This window comes from Anser brachyrhynchus, assembly GCF_964034855.1.
Source record: "Anser brachyrhynchus genome assembly, chromosome: 2".
Classification (NCBI taxonomy): domain Eukaryota; kingdom Metazoa; phylum Chordata; class Aves; order Anseriformes; family Anatidae; genus Anser; species Anser brachyrhynchus.
In genome coordinates, this window is record NC_137695.1 from 37,640,972 (window position 1) to 37,660,761 (window position 19,790).

The 19,790-nt window shown below is 39.7% G+C and overlaps 2 protein-coding genes across 9 annotated transcripts in view; one reads left to right on the forward strand and one right to left on the reverse strand.

The window, feature by feature from the left end:
• The first annotated feature begins 22 nt into the window (after window positions 1-22).
• Window positions 23-11,543, forward strand: BTD (biotinidase). Of its 5 annotated transcripts, none has more exons than XM_080579678.1 (5): window positions 23-105; window positions 284-325; window positions 2,917-3,148; window positions 4,700-4,849; window positions 6,825-11,543. In XM_080579678.1, the coding sequence occupies exons 3-5, from the start codon at window positions 2,933-2,935 to the stop codon at window positions 8,007-8,009; spliced, it is 1,551 nt and encodes a 516-aa protein (XP_080435804.1). In that variant the 5' UTR covers window positions 23-105; window positions 284-325; window positions 2,917-2,932; the 3' UTR covers window positions 8,010-11,543. The 5 variants fall into 5 exon arrangements, with proteins under 5 accessions (XP_080435804.1, XP_080435806.1, XP_080435803.1 ...); XM_080579680.1 differs by having other exon boundaries at window positions 61-115; XM_080579677.1 differs by lacking the exon at window positions 23-105 and adding an exon at window positions 106-137 and having other exon boundaries at window positions 282-325.
• Window positions 11,544-15,864: 4,321 nt separating this feature from the next.
• The window catches only part of ANKRD28 (ankyrin repeat domain 28), a gene marked incomplete at its 3' end in the record, with an annotated part of 119,436 nt that continues 115,510 nt past the window's right edge, over window positions 15,865-19,790 (reverse strand). For all 4 annotated transcript variants that reach the window (XM_080579657.1, XM_080579656.1, XM_080579658.1 and 1 more), the window contains one exon: window positions 15,865-17,869. In XM_080579657.1, coding sequence (XP_080435783.1) covers window positions 17,583-17,869 — 287 coding nt within the window. The remainder of the gene's footprint in view (window positions 17,870-19,790) is intronic.

Here is a 19,790-nt window from a genome sequence, read left to right on the forward strand (position 1 = left end):
CCCATTGGTCAGAGCGGGCGCACAGTCGGAGGGCGGGAGGCGGCGGCCGTTGGCCGCTAGGGGGCGGCCGTTAAACGGCCGGGGCGGCGCGTGAGGCGGCGGCCGGTGGGAGGCAGTGAGGGGCCGCGGGGGCCGTGAGGGGAGCGGGGCGGAGGCGGAGGCGGCGGGGTCGGCGGGGTACCGGGGGGTCACGGTGGGAGGCGGTGCTGCCCGCAAAGTCGGTGGGCGGGAGGGGTCACCGGAGGAGAAATAAAATGTAATTGGAGTTTGGTTGTGTTTGCAGATCCGCGTTGGTTGGGTATCGAGTGAGTGGCAGCGGCGTCGCGTAAGTTGTGGGTAAAACCCCATGTGGAACAGACATAATTACTTCTGCCTAGCAGCTACGCTGCTGGTAGAGCTTAACAGCCGTTTTAGAGGACCTGTACAAGTGCCGTGCTGCTTCTGTGTTGTACGGTCTGTTGGATTCTGCTAAGTATACTGGTGCTAAGAAGCAGCATTCGCATTGCTTTTGTCTCCGTGTTCTGCATTTCACTGCTGGGAAACACCTTTGGGTTTGTGAGGTGATCACACTGAAGCATAGGTGCCGGGCAAGAGACTGCATAAATCACAGGAAAAGGACAGGACAAGAGGTTAAGTTATAAAGCACTTCAATTTATGAAAATTTCCTTTAAAGTTGGGACTTAGGTGAGCTGACAGCTCTGTAGACCCTAAACATGTTACCTTCTCTTCAGGGAAAAGATTTATTAGATTGCACTTGCCATTAGGGGTAGGGGGAAAAAAAAAAGAGAGAACGTAGCTGAGACTTATTTGGAGTCTCACGGGCTAAGGAATGAGTAAACCCTGACGGTGTCCTACTTTTGGCTGAAAAGGTTACTGTCCCTAAGCCCAGCCTTGGAGCTAGTCACAGCTCTCCGTGTTAGAAGCACTGCATTAGCTACCACTTTTCTGGTGTTGAAGCTGTCAAAAAGGGCATTAGGGAGCGCTCACAAGCGCTCAGCCATTGTGTGTGGAACTAGCGGTAATCTCAGCCAGGGGAAAGGACTCAGGGGAATTATTTTAGTTACTGACTTATTTCAGTTGTCACAAGTTCAGATGGATGAGCTTGTATAGTCAGATGTTCACTGCTAAAATTCTCGTGCATCTAAAAGAGGAAGGGCAATGACAAAATGATGTATTTTACTGATAGGCTTGGAAAATTCTTACTTTTTAGCTATGGTTTATTTTCTGCTGGTCTGAAACATTCAAGATAGTAATATGAGTCCCTTCCTCTTTTAGATGCCCTGTTCATTTTGTATGTTGCTATGTTTGGCTTATAAGACAAAAAGGCTGTTTTTCTGATGCATAGCAGTTTCATCCTGTGATCTCAAACTCTTCAAGTTTTCCATTGCTAGTAGCGAAGAATTCTAATTACATCCTTGTTGACAACTTTGTTAAGGAATGGCTGACGAGAACCCATTCCTGTCCTAAATAGGCGTTTTGGCTCTGAAGGGATGACAGAAATAGAAAAGAGTTTTGTCAGTGAAGTGCTACAGTGTGTTTATTTTCAGTGGCTTTCTTAACAGTGCGAGGCTTCCCACCTCTTCTCCCTTCTCCTTCCCCCTGCTACTGCTTTATATTTTCATTTGCACCTTGGTATTGCTTAATTCTGATCAGATTTCATTTGCAAAGCTGACCACTGCACGGGACAAAGTTGGAGCTTACAAAATCCATAACTGAATTTGAAGACTGGGGGCCATCAATACCTAGCATCAGCACATCTCTCCTTCACGCTCTTTCATCTTCACTGACATTCAGCATTTATTTATTAATACTAGCAACACAGGGGTGACAAAGACTGAAATGTCACACTGTATATTTATTGCTCAAATTCTGGAGAACTTGGTGTTTCTGTAGTATTTCATAAGTATTGCACAGTCACTGACCATGTTCTGTGTAAGTATAGGGTGTTACCAACTTGGGAAGTCAAAAAAGCTATGTAGGGAGCCCACAACAGAGAGGATGCCCCAGCCTTCCAGACTCCAATTCTTCATTTATTTCTGCTACACAGCCTCAAAAGTAGGAGCGTAAAGGGATTTCTCCACTGAGAAAATACAGTAAACACATTCTTTTCCACTGCCTTTCAATGGTACTATTGAGGTTGTGAGGATTGAACAAGATAGGAAAGAAGTAAACGTAAGAAAAGCTCAGTAATGCAAGTTTTTTTTTGCATTTTGTTGGGATTTTTGCTTTGTTGTTATTCCTGTGAAAGCATTTGTTACCTATCTGCACTGCACGGGAGGAATGTGGCTCTGAATTGCACTCAACATTTTTATAAAAGTTGAAAAAAGCCTCATTGTATGAAATAAATTAGTCTATTTATTGCACGTGCAGAGTTGGAATATAGTGAAAATTCAGAATCCATCAGGAGAGGCACTTCCATGATAGAAAAACAGATAAATGCAGAAGTTTCAAATTCTTTGGCAATTATCTCTGTTAGTACTGATAAAATGTTGTGTTGCTACTTGTCTACTAAATATAGTGTCCAAGTAATTTTAAGAATTGCTACTTACAAATCACCATTATAACCAAATGGGGGAGAAACTGCATGTTTGTGATCTGCTTTTAAGTTTTCCCAGCGACGTTTTGATACGTGGTACGATAGATCTATAAATGGATGAGGAAGTTAACTGTAAAGGGAGATCAAGCAAAGAGATCAGTGCAACTAGCAAAAATGCTTTTAAACAGTACAGGCCTTTAAAAAAACACCAAGGTAGTTAGACTGAAGTTTCAGAAACAATATACACGTGTTTAGGAATTTAAAGACCACACTCAGTTCAACCACTGCTCAGAGTCTCAGTTACAGTCCATGTTTAATCTGAAATTCCTGGCGTGAGTTGTTATTCGAGGCCCCCTACCCAGCTGTTTTTTCCCCTCCAGATTTACGGCCTGCGACATGGCGGGTCTGTGCTGGAAGCTGTCCGTCTGCTTTCTCTGCTCTCAAGTTGTCTCAGGAGGAGTTGAGGAGGCGCGTTACGTCGCCGCTGTGTACGAACACGAGTCCATACTGAGCCCCGACCCCACCGCCCTCGTCGATCGCCGCTCAGCGCTGCAGCTCATGGGCAGAAACCTGGACATCTACGAGCAGCAGGTAGTGGCTGCTGCAAGGCAGGTATGCCACGGCTTAGGAGCGGTCGCGTGTGTCCTACGTATATATAGAGTAAGTGCTATTTGAGGATAATCTTTCACATTTGTGTTCCCAGGCAACTGCAGCCATATTTATATACATAAGTATGGTCTGTTTTTTTCAGACATTCTGACCTGCCAGCGGCTCAGGAAAAAGTCAGGCCAATTAGCAACTTGCCTAACTTGAGGTATTCCAAGCTTGGAAAAACATGCCTATAGTTATTTAGCGTAGGGAAATTATTTTTCTATTTTGGTCTGAATACCTGCCTCCTTTCTGCTTTCTTCAATGGAATGTTTTTATTGAAAGATTGTTTTATGTCTCTGGCTTTGATTTTATTCCAGTACTCTCAATGGAAATTCCTGAATGTTTCTAAACACCAAAGAAGTTTAATGCTTTGGAAAAGAATGTTCCACCATTAACAGTTTTGTGGAAGTAAAGTTTTCCATTCCTTTCTCCTACCATTCATGGAACGGTCCTTCCTAAATATATTCAGAGGAGAAAGACTTGTATTTCTGGCACTTGTTATGCACAGCCTCCTTTCCCTTCCTCCCCAAGAAAACTCAAGGCTGCTTCTAGTCAGAGGAAGCAGGCCTTATTGTTCCTATGCAGAGAAGAAGTGATTTGCAGGTTACACAAAGCTGTTGTTTTGGAACAGAATTAACATTTTTATATAATTTTAGAAGGTGGTGGGGTTTTGTTGTTGTTGTTGTTTCTTTTGAGAAGTTCAGGTTCCTGGGCCTCACAGTCCAGAAGCATGATAGCTATTTTTATGCAGTACTGCATCCAAAACACCATAAATTATCCTGAAGCCATAGCACAGATAACACATTTGAACTGACTTTTGAAAAGACATGGGGATTTGAGTGACTGATGCTAGGTCTGACGTAAGAGGAATCAACCATTTTTTCAAGAACAGGTATCTGTAAGTTTTAGGTAGTGCCAGCCTAGCCCTGTCATGGCTGCATTGCTACTAGGGCATGCACTGCTTCCACAGCCAAGCTGTTTCTGAAAACAATCCTACCTGGATTGTTTGTTTTTAGGAAGGATTCCAGTAGGACTGGACTCAAGTGATGCTGCTCCTTTGACACAGTTAATGGTACGTTTGATGCAGATCTTGCACCTTTGATAGACTTCATCCACAACTGGCATAGTTCTGAAAACAAAGTTAAGACAAATTTTAACATCATTAATCTTTAACCTGAATGATGTTGTTCTTGTGACTCATGTGAAGGGAGAATATTTCTGGTAAGAATTTAGAGAAGTCTGTGCTTACTAACACACCCTTAAAATAACGTCAAGTTATTTCTCGAGCTAAAGTTATGACTTAGGTTAAATATATATATATATTTTATATATACAGTTACACCTACCATGCTGTTAAAGAAAAGATACATTCAAACTACATTCAAATCAAAACAAACTTGGATTATCCTTAACTTTCTTTAGCTCTTCTTCACCAATATATTCCTTTCTTTTCATTTCATATTTAGGTTGGTTTTGCTATCCCTACAAAACGTGCATTTGTTTTATATACAGGGGGCACAGATTATTGTTTTTCCTGAAGATGGAATCCATGGCTTCAACTTCACCAGAAGATCCATTTATCCTTACTTAGATTTTGTTCCACATTCACACGCTGTGAAATGGAATCCATGCAGAGAGATGTATTTGTTCAATGACACGGAGGTAATTGTAGGAATGTTTTCTGTAGAGAACTGGAATAACTAAATGCTAGATTCATCCTCCAAGTGCGTAACTACCTCTAGTTTTGCTTAGGGAAGTAAGCAAGAAGTTTAACAACTCACGGTATCAGATTCTGTTTTCATGGACTCTGTTGATGCTGGTTTAATTCTTAGCAGGGGAGGATTTTAGATACATACAAGAAAGATAAGCTTCTTTATGAGCCTTCTGGGCTTCTAAACTCCTACTTCCCACCCTATAGAATGGTAATATCTTATTACATATCTCTTACACTGGTAGTGGTTTGGGATTTTATTTTGAATGACATTGTTTTAATAAAACAACATTACAGTATCATCACTTCTGATACATTCTTGTTACTCAGTCTTAATAGTCTGAGCTTTCCGTGGATGTAATGACTTGAGAACATTCTGTCTCATTGATTGTCTGTAAAATTGCAAAAGTAACAGGGCTGGACCTGCTAAAATGTAATAGAAGTCACAACTTCACACAGATGGAGTGTGATTACAGAGGAGGTAACCTGCAAGTTACAAAAATAGTACTTCCATTTACTCTTCTGGACCTAATGTTAAAAATTATGCTATACTTAGTAATACAAACTATTTATTTCTCTAATATTACAGTAGTCAATACTGTAATTGTTCATGTGCCTACTAAGACAGCAGAATTCCTGTGCAAACAGGGATCTCAGTTATAAATGGTGACCTACTTTGACCTATGAATCCTTATTACCAATAACCATGCGCAAGCAAGCAAGCAAAAATTTAGTTTGACATTCAAATCCTATTTGGAGTTTGCAGTTCTGGAAGTCTTTGGGTTTTATTGCAGCTAGCCAGGGCAAGCTTGATTTGAAGACACAGAATGAAAAGATTTTTAAAAAATTTTAAATGGTGTTTTATGGTGATATACCTTTATTTGCTGTCTTTAAATAAGCCAAACAGACAAAATAAGCAGTATGTTTAAATTCCCACCCATTTTGCTACTTGCATCAGTCAGCACTCTCGCTAACGCACAGCTTCTCATTTCAGCAGAACTACAGAAAATGTTTTGAAGATATGTTTTATATTAACACATAACTTTAAATTACAGTGATACCCCACCGTAACCTAAAAAGCTATCCAAAAATATCTACATAATCTGATTTAAGGTGGCCAATATATCTGGTTGGCATGGTGCAGTGCAGAGAAATCCTAGGAGGCCTGTACCTCAGAAGCCAGTAAACTGTGTTCTGCCTGAGCAATACATATGCCTTCTCAGCAGCGGTATTCAGTTTGGGGGTCAGTCCTAGGAACACGATTTAAGTTCTACTGGCTTATTTGTGCTTGCTCAGATTTAGCTTCAGATATATCTGCACCGTGCTGCATCATACTGGGCGGTCCTACCCACACAGAAAATGAACGCCAGTTAACATGCAGGTTTCTCTGGGTTCGAAGAAACATCCCAGTCGTACTGCAGTCTAACTTTCAGAATTTCTTTTCTATAACTAAGTAAAATCGGTTTATATCTCTGCTTCTCTAAGTTGTAGGTAGTAATCACTTTTTTTTTTTTTTATTTAGGGCAAAAACTCTAGAAGTAGTTGAAGTAACAAAAGATTGCAGCTGCAAGTGATCATAATTAGAAGTTTGTCTTTCTAAAGGTAAACGTAGATCTGTTGTGGTGGTTTAAGGCCACTGGTGCACCAGCAAGCCCTCGAAGTAGAGAGAAATATTTTTTTACTTGTCAGGAAATAAAAGCCAGATAATTTTTTTTCAAAGCCATTTTGAAATAAGTATCTGAAATACTTTTTGGTCTAGAAAGTAATGGGTTCCAATAGCTTTCACCATAACTTTATCACTATATGTAAATTTTACAGATAAGTTCAAATGTATTGATTTCAACTGGAAATTGAACAATTTGGACAGTATGAAATACGTTATAGTTGCTGAAATAAAACTTATCCCTCCGTATCCTGTTTCTCCAGGTTCTGCAACGTCTGAGCTGCATGGCATTGAACAACAAAATATTCCTCGTGGCAAACTTAGGAACCAAGCAGCCCTGTGGGCACACTGATCCTCGCTGCCCATCTGATGGCAGATACCAGTTCAATACCAACGTGGCATTCGATGATGCCGGTATGCTGGTAGCCACCTACCGCAAGCACAATCTGTATTTCGAATATGCTTTCGATGCCCCTCCAGAGCCTGACTACAAGGTCTTTGAGACCCCTTTCGCTGGCAAGTTCGGTATGTTCACTTGCTTTGATATACTCTTCTTTGAGCCTGCAGTGAAGCTAATCAGACAACACAACTTAAAACAAGTTGTATATCCCACTGCCTGGATGAACCAGCTCCCGCTCCTGTCTGCTGTAGAGTTTCAACAAGCTTTTGCAACAGCTTTCAACGTCAACATTTTAGCAGCTAATATCCACCACCCTACCTTGGGCATGACAGGGAGCGGCATATACACTCCAGCCAAATCGTTCATCTACCACAACATGGAAAGCTATGGTGGCAAGCTCATAGTTGCAGAAATTCCTGTGATTACCACTGATTACAAAACCAGTTTAGGGAGTAATGAAAGATTCAGAGAGAACTTACATCACTCGTGCAAGACTTTCACAAGTGCTTCAATGGATGATCAAGTTTGCTTTAAGGAGGGACAGGAGACGCCTGCTAGAGTATTAGAAAAAGGAACCGAACAGTTACCTCCCCAGTTCTATGCAGAAATGATGTATGACAACTTTACTTTTGTTCCTGTCTGGGGCGAAAAAGGAGAGCTCCAGGTTTGTTCCAACACCCTCTGTTGTTACTTAAATTATCGGAGAGCTGTTTTAACGGATGAATTGTATGCTTTGGGAGTTTTTGATGGGCTCCATACAGTGCACGGCACATACTATGTCCAGGCCTGTGCTCTAGTAAAGTGTGGTGGTCTCAGCTTTAGCACTTGCGGGCAGGAGGTTACGGATGCCTCTGCCTTGATAGATTTCCAGCTATGGGGAAATATGAGTACTCCATATATCTTCCCTTTACTGCTGACATCTGGCATTACCTTGGACTTTGCTGATCACATGGGCTGGAAAAACCACCACTATTTCATAAGCAAAAATAGAACATCATCTGGCTTACTGACTGCAGCTCTGTACGGGAGGTGGTATGAAAAGGACTAGCACAGATATTTGGCTGAATCAAACTGCTTACATTTTCGGAGCATGTATCTTAACACGAACTGTTGACTATCTGTACTTCGAAGCTCTTCAGGTATGTTTGTTACACGATCGGCCAATTACGTTCCCCATTTGAAACGATAACCAAAGCAATTAATCTAAGAGGCTATAAACCACGGTCTGTACCTTGGAAGCGCGTGTCATTCCAGAAGTAAACAAACTGCCTTGCAACTATGAAGGCTTGTTATAATGTGTTGAGATGTTTTATACAGGGAAAATAATCTCTCATTTAAACTGAATTTGCCCCTTTAAATTTAATCTTTTGTTTTTCTTGGGTCTTGGCTAGGGTTATGGAAATAAATGGAATGGAAAACCACTACAAAAGGAAGAAAAATAGGGAATGGAGTCGATGACACAAATACCATGCATGACGTGCATGAAAATATAGCTTGTATATGGTGAAGTTCTGATTTCTGGTTAGGGTGCAAGGATTTCTTTTTTCTTAGTATCAACCCCCAACCCTCGCCCCCAGCTGAAATGATTACCATTGACTGGCTGCTTGGTTGTCTGCAGTTCTGTTAGCAACCACTGTAACTTTTCCTATATACTCTGAAGAATAACTGAACGTTACTGCTTTAAACATCTATGGAACAACACATCTGGGGAAGAGTATATCAACCGACTGTGAAGCACTAGGCTTCATTAAGACAATTTCCACCCTCCTGTGCAAGGAATTGTGTTTAAAGAAAACAGTTGTTGCTGTTCATTGCTCAGGTTATGTACTACTGTAGTACTGTCCCTGTTTAAAAGAGGGGTCATTTCAAGCCTGTTTTGACTTGAGACATCTTACACATTGTTCATAAATTCATTCAATAAGCTGTGAAAAGCACATAACGAATTGTGGGACAGTAAGGTTTTTACATAAATTGTGTGCCAGATGGCAGGTTCCTGCTGCTAAATGAGTAAAACACACCCCTCTTTCCAGAGCAATAATGAGATTAGGTGCTATAAATATTGTACTGCAGTGACAAACTCTTTTACCGCAGTGAAGACATTAGGAAGAGAATATTCGAAGGATATTCATTTGGGTTTAAATTCAGAGAAAGTAATTTCTTCTCAAGAATTACAACTTCCTGTGGTCTCATTGGCCGTTACAATCTATGTAACAGCTGTTAAGTAGACAAACAATAAACACAGTCATTCCTTTGGTGAGTCCTTGTGTTCTAAGCACTGAATGTACTGTTCTGGTTGCTGTGAGGAGTACAGCGTGAAGGGGAGAGCTGTGACTCCCAGGTGGGGTTGTCTGAGGCAGCTCCGAGATGTCTTCAAACTGAAACCACTTTGGCAACAAGTACATACACTGAAAGTTACTCAATATTCTCCTGCTTTGAACAAATTCATGTTCTGGTTTCAGAAAGCAAAATATTCATGATAATTTTCTACCTCAAGGTATCTCAAGTATTTATGCAAAATGATTATATAAATATTTACAATCTTCTCTTCTATCAGACTTCCCTTCTCCAACCTACTTTACTGTGAGGCAGGACCTGGTCACACTGCTTTGATACAGCAAGACAAGTTTGTTTATCCTGCAGCATTTATTTGGCAGAAGTATGAGGAGGGAGTTCCTATATGTCATTAGAGATAAATTTGCTCATGTAAAAGTGGCTCCCTGCCACACAAACCATGGGGTCATTACAAATCATTAATTGTTTTGCACCCATAGTGGTGTTCCTGCTGAAAGCTGCACACATTTCAGAACATGCAGAAAAGAACAGAAGAGCATTTGTGGTGTTTACTGAGCTTCTGGTTGTAGAACCATGGTGATCACATCCAAAGGAAAGAAAGGGAAAGAAAGGATAAATGACCGGAGAATTTCAGCCACCAGGACAGGCCTCCCCATCCCCTTTGTGGGTTGAAAACCATGCATTTTTTTGTGCTAAGTACTCTTCCATATTTAGTTCCAAAGCAGTTGTTACAATAAACAAGTAAGCTGCATTACATATTTGCTATGCTTAAGGAAAAAAAAAAAAAGGCAGTTATCTGTGAGATACTTGCAAAGCATGTTCCATGGAGCTATTCTAACTTCGGGTACATCACAGCTATTAGAAAACAGACACTGTGGCCTAACAGTTTGCATGGGGCACATTGCTCTGTCCCTTCCTTGAAGAGGAGAGTTTAAATTCTAGGGTGTGTTTTAATACCTTGTCCCCTTCACCCCTAAAAATGCAGCCTTTAACTACTGTGGAAAAAGCAGACCGGACAGTACGATGCGAAAAACTACCATCAAGTAAACTTGACCCGCTGACCTTCAAGCAACAACAGATGCATCCACTGGGTGGCTGAGCAGTAACCCACTACACTCAGAACCACCGGTACGTGTGTCCTGAACGTCTGTGCTGGGACAGCCATCCCAGCGCAGCTCTGTTCTCCAACAACCCCGTGCTCTTAGGGTGCGAGTGAAGCTAAGTGCCATTGACTGAGGGCGTGAGAAGCCGTTAGCAAGGCTGCAGTTCACGCAGGCAGACTTGTTACGTACCGTAACCCAGACCTTCATCATCTCTCTTCAATGGGCATAAACAGCTTTAGTGAAGCTTCCTGAGCAGTTTCCGTCTCTGAGTGCAACCAACCAACCCACCCAGAAAACAAGGATCTTCCGACATACAGGAAGCACTGCTTAAGTCGACAACAGCTATAAATCACTCAGCCTGCTGATTTAAATGCAGTCAGGGTTTGGAAGAAATTCATACCAAGACCAAAGGAACACCCTGTCTGAGAAGGACAGCAGGGGACCCTATCTCTAAGGGGTCTTGGTGCTGCCCACGGGGAAGGGGAAGACGAACAGAAAAGCCCTGTGCACCTAGGGGTATCAGCACGCAAGTCAGAGGTGTTGGGGTTTCTTCCTAAGGGACCTGCTGCTTTGGGATTCACATCCCCAGTGAGTTACACAGGTAGCTGTGGGGACACTCCGAGCATAGCAAGAGAAACCGCCAGGAGACACGCCAAAGGAACATTTGACAATCAGGACTTCAGAGATAAGTTATTGAGAAGCACGTGAACAGGCTCAGAAACTGGCAAGGGACTGGGACAAGCTGTTGAGAACAAACACCTTTACAACACACACTGGGCACAAGCTTGCACAGGCAGATCTTCACAGGTGAAATGAACAGACCGAAGTGACTGAGCTTCGAGAGCCTCCTGCAGCCGACAAGGAACTGAGGACGCTGCCATCTTCATGAGGCACAGCGCAGCCTTGCCCCGGCTGTGGCCTGTCCTGCAGCATCAGGTATTTAATTAACAGCCTGGCACCTTGGAAATCCCAAGAGGAGCACCACAGAAAACTGACCACCTTCTTTGGCTGCTTCAGAGAGAGCAGCTAAACTGAATAAAAGAACCCAATGAAGAACATTTTCAGGACTCTTACAGAGAGTCTAAACAACGGTTAATCAACACTACTGGCACGCACATTCAGTGGCTAGAAAGAACTACCCTCTTCCTCCATTTATGCATATTAAAAAAAAAAACAGTAAAAAAAAACCCCACACCATTCCTGAAAACAAAAAGCCATGTCTTAAATTTTCTGAACCAAATCAACTCCCAGAGACACCGAGAAGAAAACGTGAGGAGCACCTGTCATTTGAAAAAGCTTGGAAGTGGGGAGTTTGTTTTGTTCTGTTGTGAAACTGAGTAGCAAAATTTCTGGTTGTTTCTATTGCAATTTTAATGCACAAGAGAATGTAAGGTGGTTTTAAATATTTAATGACACTAATAATGGTGAGATAGCTTGAAAGGCTCTTTAAGTTCCATATTATTCAACTATGTTTACAGTTACATGATGAAATACTGCAAGATTCCTTTCCCTACCTCAGCTTGAAAATTGCTAGATTTTAAAATGCCGCATGGAACGTAGGAGCTCAGTATATCATGATGCGCAGTGACACAAGGCACTACAGAAGCATAACCAATTTAGATACTGCTTCATTTGAAGACAAATATCAGTGCTAAGAGATTGGGATGCCAGGTTGGAGAGAATTTCAAAGGACCTTCAAGCCCTGAAAGTAGTGACATTCATCTTCTTCCCCCATCAGAAATGTTCAGGTCAGAGATGAGTTGGAGAAACAGGGAAAAAAATAGTAATTTGAAAATTTTACTTATGGCTGAAACTTGTCTTCCCCAGGGAAAGGGAACCAATACATTGCAATGGGTTTGGGATGACTGAACAACTGACAGAAATGCTCTTTCCTAGGCTGAAATTTCATCAAGTTTTCTTTCAGTAGGTAGGTAAGGATACAGGGATCACACTAGGGGTCTGGTTGTAGGATTTTACATGTGTAATAGTATGATGACATTTTAAGAATAACCAGTTTTGCCATTTCAAATAAATGCATGGTTCCTTGAATTTAAGTCTTCAGAATATAGAGATATTATAGTGAGAAAAGGACTACAGAAAAAATAAAGAAACTAAAGCTATGAGCTTGAACAAATAGAAACCAAGAGACCTACGTTATGTCTCTTTCCATTTGACATCTCTGGTTTCAGTCTGTAAAGGAGACAGACCCGTGTTTCACAAATTCTTGTCCAATTTATATACAGTCACAGCTACAGATTTATAAATAAAGGTTTTTAACCCTAATCTGAAAGAATTTTTCTCCAAGTCCTATCAACTCTTGCACCGTATTAAAGGATTATGAGAAATTCATCACAAACTATGGAGAAATTACCACAAGAGGCTATAATTACCAATCTCTGATTCAAGGATTTATATAAATTTGCTGGACCAACTTCAAGAAATTAAATACTTGCTTTTTTCCCCCGATATTAAAATGTGTACTTTGCTAAGTTTAAATCTGGACCTATGGAGGTGGTGTTAAAAGTTTTAACTACTTGTTAGGACATGATAAAGACCCTTTTTTTCCAAGGTTAGTATTCTGAACCCAGTCAGGATCAGTCGGGGATTATCATCATCTCAAATCAACACTTTTAAACCAAAAGCACCGTGGCCTTTCGGTTGGGAAGGGGCTGAGAACCATCAGCAGAGTCATGGAGCAGTGGTGGGAAGCGAGGAGAGCCAGGGAAGCCCATGGACCTCCCTTGCCACTGCTGTGTGCTGCTCTGAGCAAAGAGCATGTCCTCCAGTTCTTCTGCAGAACTGCTGTTTCCCTGAACACTTAGCCTTTTTGTTTAGGTTTCTGCTTTTAAGACGTGAACCTCGCTGACCCACAGATGGAATTAGGGAGTGTAAGTGCCACGGACATCTGGTGCTATTAGAAATGCTCTGTGATTATCCATGTGATAAAACTTCTCAAAACTAAGACAACAAAGACAACAATCCTTTGTACAGTATTGTATGGTATTCGCTTTTGCTTACAATCTTTTTACAGGCTTATCCGCTCACCCAGTTATTACATGATTAACAGAAAGCTCACCGCAACTTTTTTTTTTTAAATAAAGAAGCTCAACTACCAGAACAACACTTGTATTATTTCAAACCAACTGATTCTAATGAACGCCCTTGCTCTCTGAAACTAGAATGTAAATAGAGTATGTTATTTGGATTATTGCAGTTTTTGTTGCTTTCAAATGCACAGAATCTCTAGGCAAGACAGGAAGGACAATTCCTCTCAAAACAGAATTATGGCGTCAAAGTATCTATAAACATTATCTCCTGCTCTGTTTTCGTCATCTGACATACAGGTAATAGCTTTGGGATCTTTAGTATCCATTATTCAGATGTTAACTGGAACAACTTAGAAGTCGTTCATTTTTAAACAATAACTTTTTTTTTTTAAACCAAACATTTTTAATTCTGTAGGTTGGTAGACAATTCAAGTCAGAATTTTACGGTAGAGACTGTATGACCAGAAAAAAGAAGATACAACTTTTAAAACATGCATACTTCTAAGCTCTGATTGTTCCAAATATATGATTGTTTTGGAGAGATTTGGTGCTGGAGAAGCAATAAGTAGGAAACATGAAGTAGGAGACAAGACTTTACACAATATCATAAGAAAAATCTTTTTGATTACAGACGGGTCATGCCTGGAAGGAAAATAAGTCAATAAATAAATTTAAGACTGATTCTTCTTTGTAACAGCATCAAGCATTTACATGACCACAGTACACTCTGAAAGTAACAGCACAGTCTGGTGGGTTCTGTGCTAACTTGGCGTTTTCTCCTGCAGAACATTTATCCTGAGAACTGAAAAGTCCATAAAACATCAAAGAAGTCAGAATACATAAAAAGCTGATCAGAGCTTGTTGTTGTCATTCCTAAGTCCATTCATTATTTATTTTTTTCCAGCATAAAAAGGGTTTCCTTTATTCTAATACTTTGCTTCAGCAGTCCAGCCAATCCTCCCTGCCCTCTCTTGGTGAAAATCCAAGAGGTTGTTTGGATGAAGATTGTAACAGTAATGGTGCCCTATTAATCTGTACAGGAAAAAAAAAAAAAAAAAAAGAAGTAGGACTTATTTTGAAAAATGCCGGATCCAGCATCATTTTCTGGAAGTAAACAGGCCTCCATTCAGGTGTGAACACAAACAGAAAAACAGCCATTCCGACTACAGACAGCATTATTTTTTTTTTTCAGCAACAAGGAACCTTCTGTTTCTTGACCTCTCATTAATGAAGTAGCCTCAAACAAGGGTAACATGTTCTTTAAACAAACTTTGTTCCATTTCTGGAATAAGACCGTATTCTAGTAATAGTCCCAATTATCATTTACAAGGCACAGTTACTCAGTTACTGTCCAACCTGTACCAGCAGCATGGAACAACCAAATGCAAATTGAAATCCACAGGTTAAATTCTGTGGTAAAATCCACTGGATAAATTCTAATGAGATACATGCAACTCTGAATCCCCAAATGGAGTTAGTGGTTTGTAACACAAGTCAGACATCTTTAACCCTAGAAAGTTCACAAAACTTCTTTTTAACTTAAAAATAAGGCAATTTAATGTGGCGAAAAATGTTTTCTTCCTCAAGATGTGAGGAGTAACGAATTATAGGAGGCGTAATTTCTGATTACATACAGGTGTTTAACAGCATTTTCTCCATTTGTCCGTATTCCATATTTGAACCTAACTTCCAAGTTGACACCTTCCAAGCTTTTTCCCCTCAATCATCCAGGCACGCGGCAGACACGAATAGATCTGTTTCTGCTCCCTTCCTAATATTTCAAGTAAGATAGGAGCGTCCTTCCTAGAAACTGTCCTATGGCAGCAGACACCACACACTGAGACAAGAAGTCTTCTTGAAGTCAAATAAAAGTCAAGCCCAGATAATAAAAGCCTATTAACATCATCACACAGTTTGTTTGGAACAACAAAAATTGGACGGCTTCATTAACAGAAACATTCAATAGTTACCTTTCAAGGAACACGGATGCAACTTGGCATTCGGATTTTCCACAAAAATATGAGGAGAAATGGATCCATGCTGTTTCAACCTTGGTATTTAAATAGATGCAGCGAATCTCAAGACAGGCTAACGCGGATCTTCTGAGTAGCTTGGCTGAGGCGTGCAAATCACTCCCACGTAGCCCTGTACTTTGAGAGGTTCAGAGGGAAGAAAAGAGAAATCACGATCTCCCTGAAGTCATCTAATTCTGTTCAAAGACAAACATACTGTATATATAAACAACGAACGCAAGCACAAACGGTGAAGAAAGTAATACTTAAAAGGAAGCCTAGAGGAATAAATTAAGTAATTTAACATTTACGATTACTTTAAATTCAAATGGCTCACCTTCACTTTAGAATTACAAAGCCTTTGTAAAGTAGATTTTATAAATTCTAACAGTTTAACAAAAGAGACTTTGCCATTAATGCTTAATAGATACAAATGAATTATTCATTAGTAGAACTCACATTTGGGTTTTATTATACTCCGCAAAATATACAGGAATCTTGAAGTACTGAAAGAGTGCAGGTAAATACAGTATTCAAGCAGTCACTATTTCTATGTACATGCTCATTAATTCTTCAAAAAACCCCACAAAATTATCAAATAGATCAAAATATTGTCCCATGTTTCCACACTATGTTCACAAAACCAGCTGATAATTTACAATATCATAAAGATTTCCAGTTTCACAATACAAAAAGGATAAAAAGGAAATTGGAATCAGTTTGTAGTAATTTATTTGTACTTTACCAGGACATGCAAGTATTTCTTGCATGTACATAAGCAATTTCACTTGAAAAGTAACAGTTATAGTTAAAGCAGAGCCCAATAAAGTAAATATTCATATTTAACAGATGAAACTTTAGCTTACTTATGTCAGTTTTTCATTTTTCAGGCAATTAAAAAACCACAGTAGTCTGTTATAAATTAAAAGAAAAAAACTTCGGGCAAGTCTGAACTACATTACAGGGACCTGTTTCTGCCGTTCACTTTCTAAATGGAGCACAACAAAGATACACAGCTCTTCCCACAGACCAGACATTGTACTTTCTGCTAACAGGGAAATATACTTTTAAATTCACCTTCCCCTCCCCCTCCCGTGTAACTCCAGGATTTTAAAAACAAAAAAGTGATAGTGACATACAGCTTGAATCTTACGTACAATTTTATGATATAAGGAAGTGGACAAATTGTTGAAAAGAACTCTCAGTCACAACAGGGTTGTCAAGACATTTCATTTCAAATTTTTATGCAGTTTCATAGTTTCCAAGTTACTCACGTATTTTAAATTAAAAAAATCTCAATCCAAAACCCAAAAGTTAAAAAATCTAAAACTGTGCAACAATTACTGCTTCCCTCCCACATCTCCCACCCCTTCCCTTGTTTATTACACTGTACATTTTTCACCCTGACTTCACCTTGTTAGCTGGTTTAATTTTAGTATTATAAAAGTATGACAAGTTCATTTTCATTTCATCTAAAAGAAAAAGAAAACAAAACTTAAAAATACATCTGCTTTCTTTCATGGTACATTTAATAGTGTCGGAAGGCTTTTAGATGATAAAAAAAATAAATCAACACTTAAAACCAAATCTAAGCTTCTTTCCCAGAAGTGATTAAGATTAAAACAACTTCTCAAAGAACCTATTCCAGTTTTCACAAAAAAGGTATTTAATTAAAAAAAATCTTTAAGTTATTTGGTCCTTTGGCAATTTGCAGCACAAACAATGCCTACTGTACCAAGCTCATTTATTGCCTTCAAAATGGTTTTAGTTTTATTGACAATATTTAAATCTAGCATCCTTTGTGTTGTACAATAGTGTCGATCATTTACATCAAGTAGGGTGCCTAGTCTGCAGAAATTACTCCTGGCACCAGAAACAGAATGGTAGAATAGTTAAATAAAACAGTTTTGACATTCTTTATTTTATTTTTTTGCCATGGATTCCAAGTACTTATTCAAGAATTTATGCTTCTTCTGCAAAATATGCTCTTAAAAATCCCCCTAGAGTCTCACAGATTTTTTTTATATGCAACCACAATAAAAAACATCTTCTCAAAGGTCTGTCTTCTTTTTGTATTCAAATTCTGACAGCTTTTTTTTTTCAAAAGCCCAAGTCTTCTGACTTTCCAGCCTTAGGGTTCACTCTTCAGACCTACAAAATAAAGCGTTCAATAGGTCTCAGAATCAGAGTCATTGAGTTCGTCTTCTTCTGTATAGGGGTAGCCATCCTCCCTGCCAATATTGTTGAAAGTACAATAAGAGCTATGGTCACTCCTCATGACTGGCAAGGAATCGAAGGTGACAGTTTTTGAGGTGTTGGTGTAATGATTAATGGTATTGAATGTAAAGGAAGGCAATGTGCTGCTTGATGAAACAGGCATCATCGTGGACAGGATGAGAGCTAGGCAATCAGCAACGTCCTTATTGGGTGCACAGGCCAAAGCTGGTGTGTAACCTGGAAGCCAAGGAAAAACACAACCGTCACTTAAAACAAAAAGACAATGTACAGATTTCTCCAAGATCATGTCATCTTTCAGCTCCAAAAATATTTTATATTGCTTAACTCTGCACTGTTTAAAATAAAAAGAACTTAAAATTAAATGCATTATCAGTTTGTATTTTTTTAAATATTTTAGGTACAAAAACATCCCAGAGTTTGGTGGGCTGTTTTTTTTAAAGATTGCTTCTTGCTAAGATCTTGAATACTCTTGTACGTCTGGGGAGAAAACAAATAAAAATCACTATCACACAGCTTTCTAGCACAACAGAAAATGGAGCTTGCGTGCTGAACACTGCTTCAAGACCAGTGCTCTCCCTGCCCAAGTGCAGAGCTGCTCCTTCCCCTGGGATTTCAAAGTTTCCATGAAGGCGCCAACAGGAAAACCAGAGGTTTATTAATGTGGTCAGTGCAAAGAAAGTTCTTGAGATAAACTGAATGAAGTCTTACGCTTGGGAAAGAGAAGAAAGTCATCTGAGACATGAGTCATCTGGTAAGCATTTACAAGAAAAAATTCTTCCAGAAAACAGGAGAAGACCTCAAATACAAACCGGCATATGAGCAAAGGAAAACTTGAATCACAGAATGGTTTGGGTTGAAAGGGCCCTTAAAGATCACCTGGTTCCAGGCCCCTGCTGTGGCAGGGACACCTCCCACCAGACCAGGTTGCCCAGAGCCCCATCCAGCCTGGCCTTGGGCACTTCCAGGGATGGGGCATCCATGACTTCTCTGGGCAACCTGCTCCAGTGCCTCACCACCCTCATAGTGAAGAATTTCCTCCTTATATTTAATCTAAACATACCCTCTTTTAGTTTAAAGCCATTACCCCTTGTCCTATCACTACACCCCCTGAGAAAGAGTCCCTCCCCAGCTTTCCTCTAGGCCCCCTTTAGGTATTGGAAGGCCGATCGAAGGTCTCCCTGGAGCTGGTTCTTTTCTTTCTTGAAAAGAACTAGTCACATTTTTCTCTTTTCCACTTTTTTACTTTTAAAGCACTGATAGGCCAATGAGCATGGCAATGAAGAATCCAGAAAATGGCATAAACCTCCTCATGTTGTCAATCTCTGGAGTTAGAGAATATCGCCTTCGACTACTGTAGTGCACACTAATACAACACATAAAAGTCTTAATAAGACTAATGCACACTAATAAGACACAAAAAGTCCCAGGAAATCTAGCTAGCCTAGTAAGTTAAATAGTGGAAAAAAAAAAAAAACATCTTGAAAAGTTGACTAAATGACCAAAAATAAAACTTCAGCTGGTACCAAATGAAAGAAAAAGGTAGTAATTTCTTTCAAGACAGGTAAACTTGCATAAATAATGTAAAATTCAATATATTTTTTTTAGATGCAATTGATGGCAAACTTTCATCAAGACAATCTTGGAACCATGGGAAAAGAACTGAAATACTTCGGTGAGAACTGGTACAGAAATAAGAATGAACCCTCAGCATGACTACGTCTGGGAAGCATATTGCACAGATAATTTGTTGTTTCAGTTGCAAGTAATCTTTTGAGAACCAGGAAGATGACATTTTTTCCGAAGACATTTGTTCTTAAACCTCTCAAGAGTGTTCTCACCACATTAAGAGATGCTCTGTAACAGAAGTGGTATGATTTAAAATAGAGCTTTTACAATGCGGAGAATTGGAGTAAAGCTAGTTTCCTTTTTAAAAGCTCATTTTTTTTCAGTCAAGTAATTTTCTGCAGCTCAGATACAGCAGCAGAGGGCTATTAAGTAGTTTTACACAAATACATAAATACATACTGCTTGTAAACCGAAAGGAACAAAACCCAACAAGAACAAGCAAGCAATAACAAAAACAACACCACACCTCAATGCAGCCTTTATAGAAAGGGTCAATCAAAGATAAACATAT

Coding starts and splice junctions, on each gene's coding strand:
- BTD (XM_080579678.1), top strand. CDS start 2,933: ATGGCGGGTCTGTGCTGGAAGCTGTCCGTCTGCTTTCTCTGCTCTCAA. Junction 3,149..4,699: donor TAGTGGCTGCTGCAAGGCAG/GTATGCCACGGC, acceptor TTTTATATACAG/GGGGCACAGATTATTGTTTT. Junction 4,850..6,824: donor ATTTGTTCAATGACACGGAG/GTAATTGTAGGA, acceptor CTGTTTCTCCAG/GTTCTGCAACGTCTGAGCTG.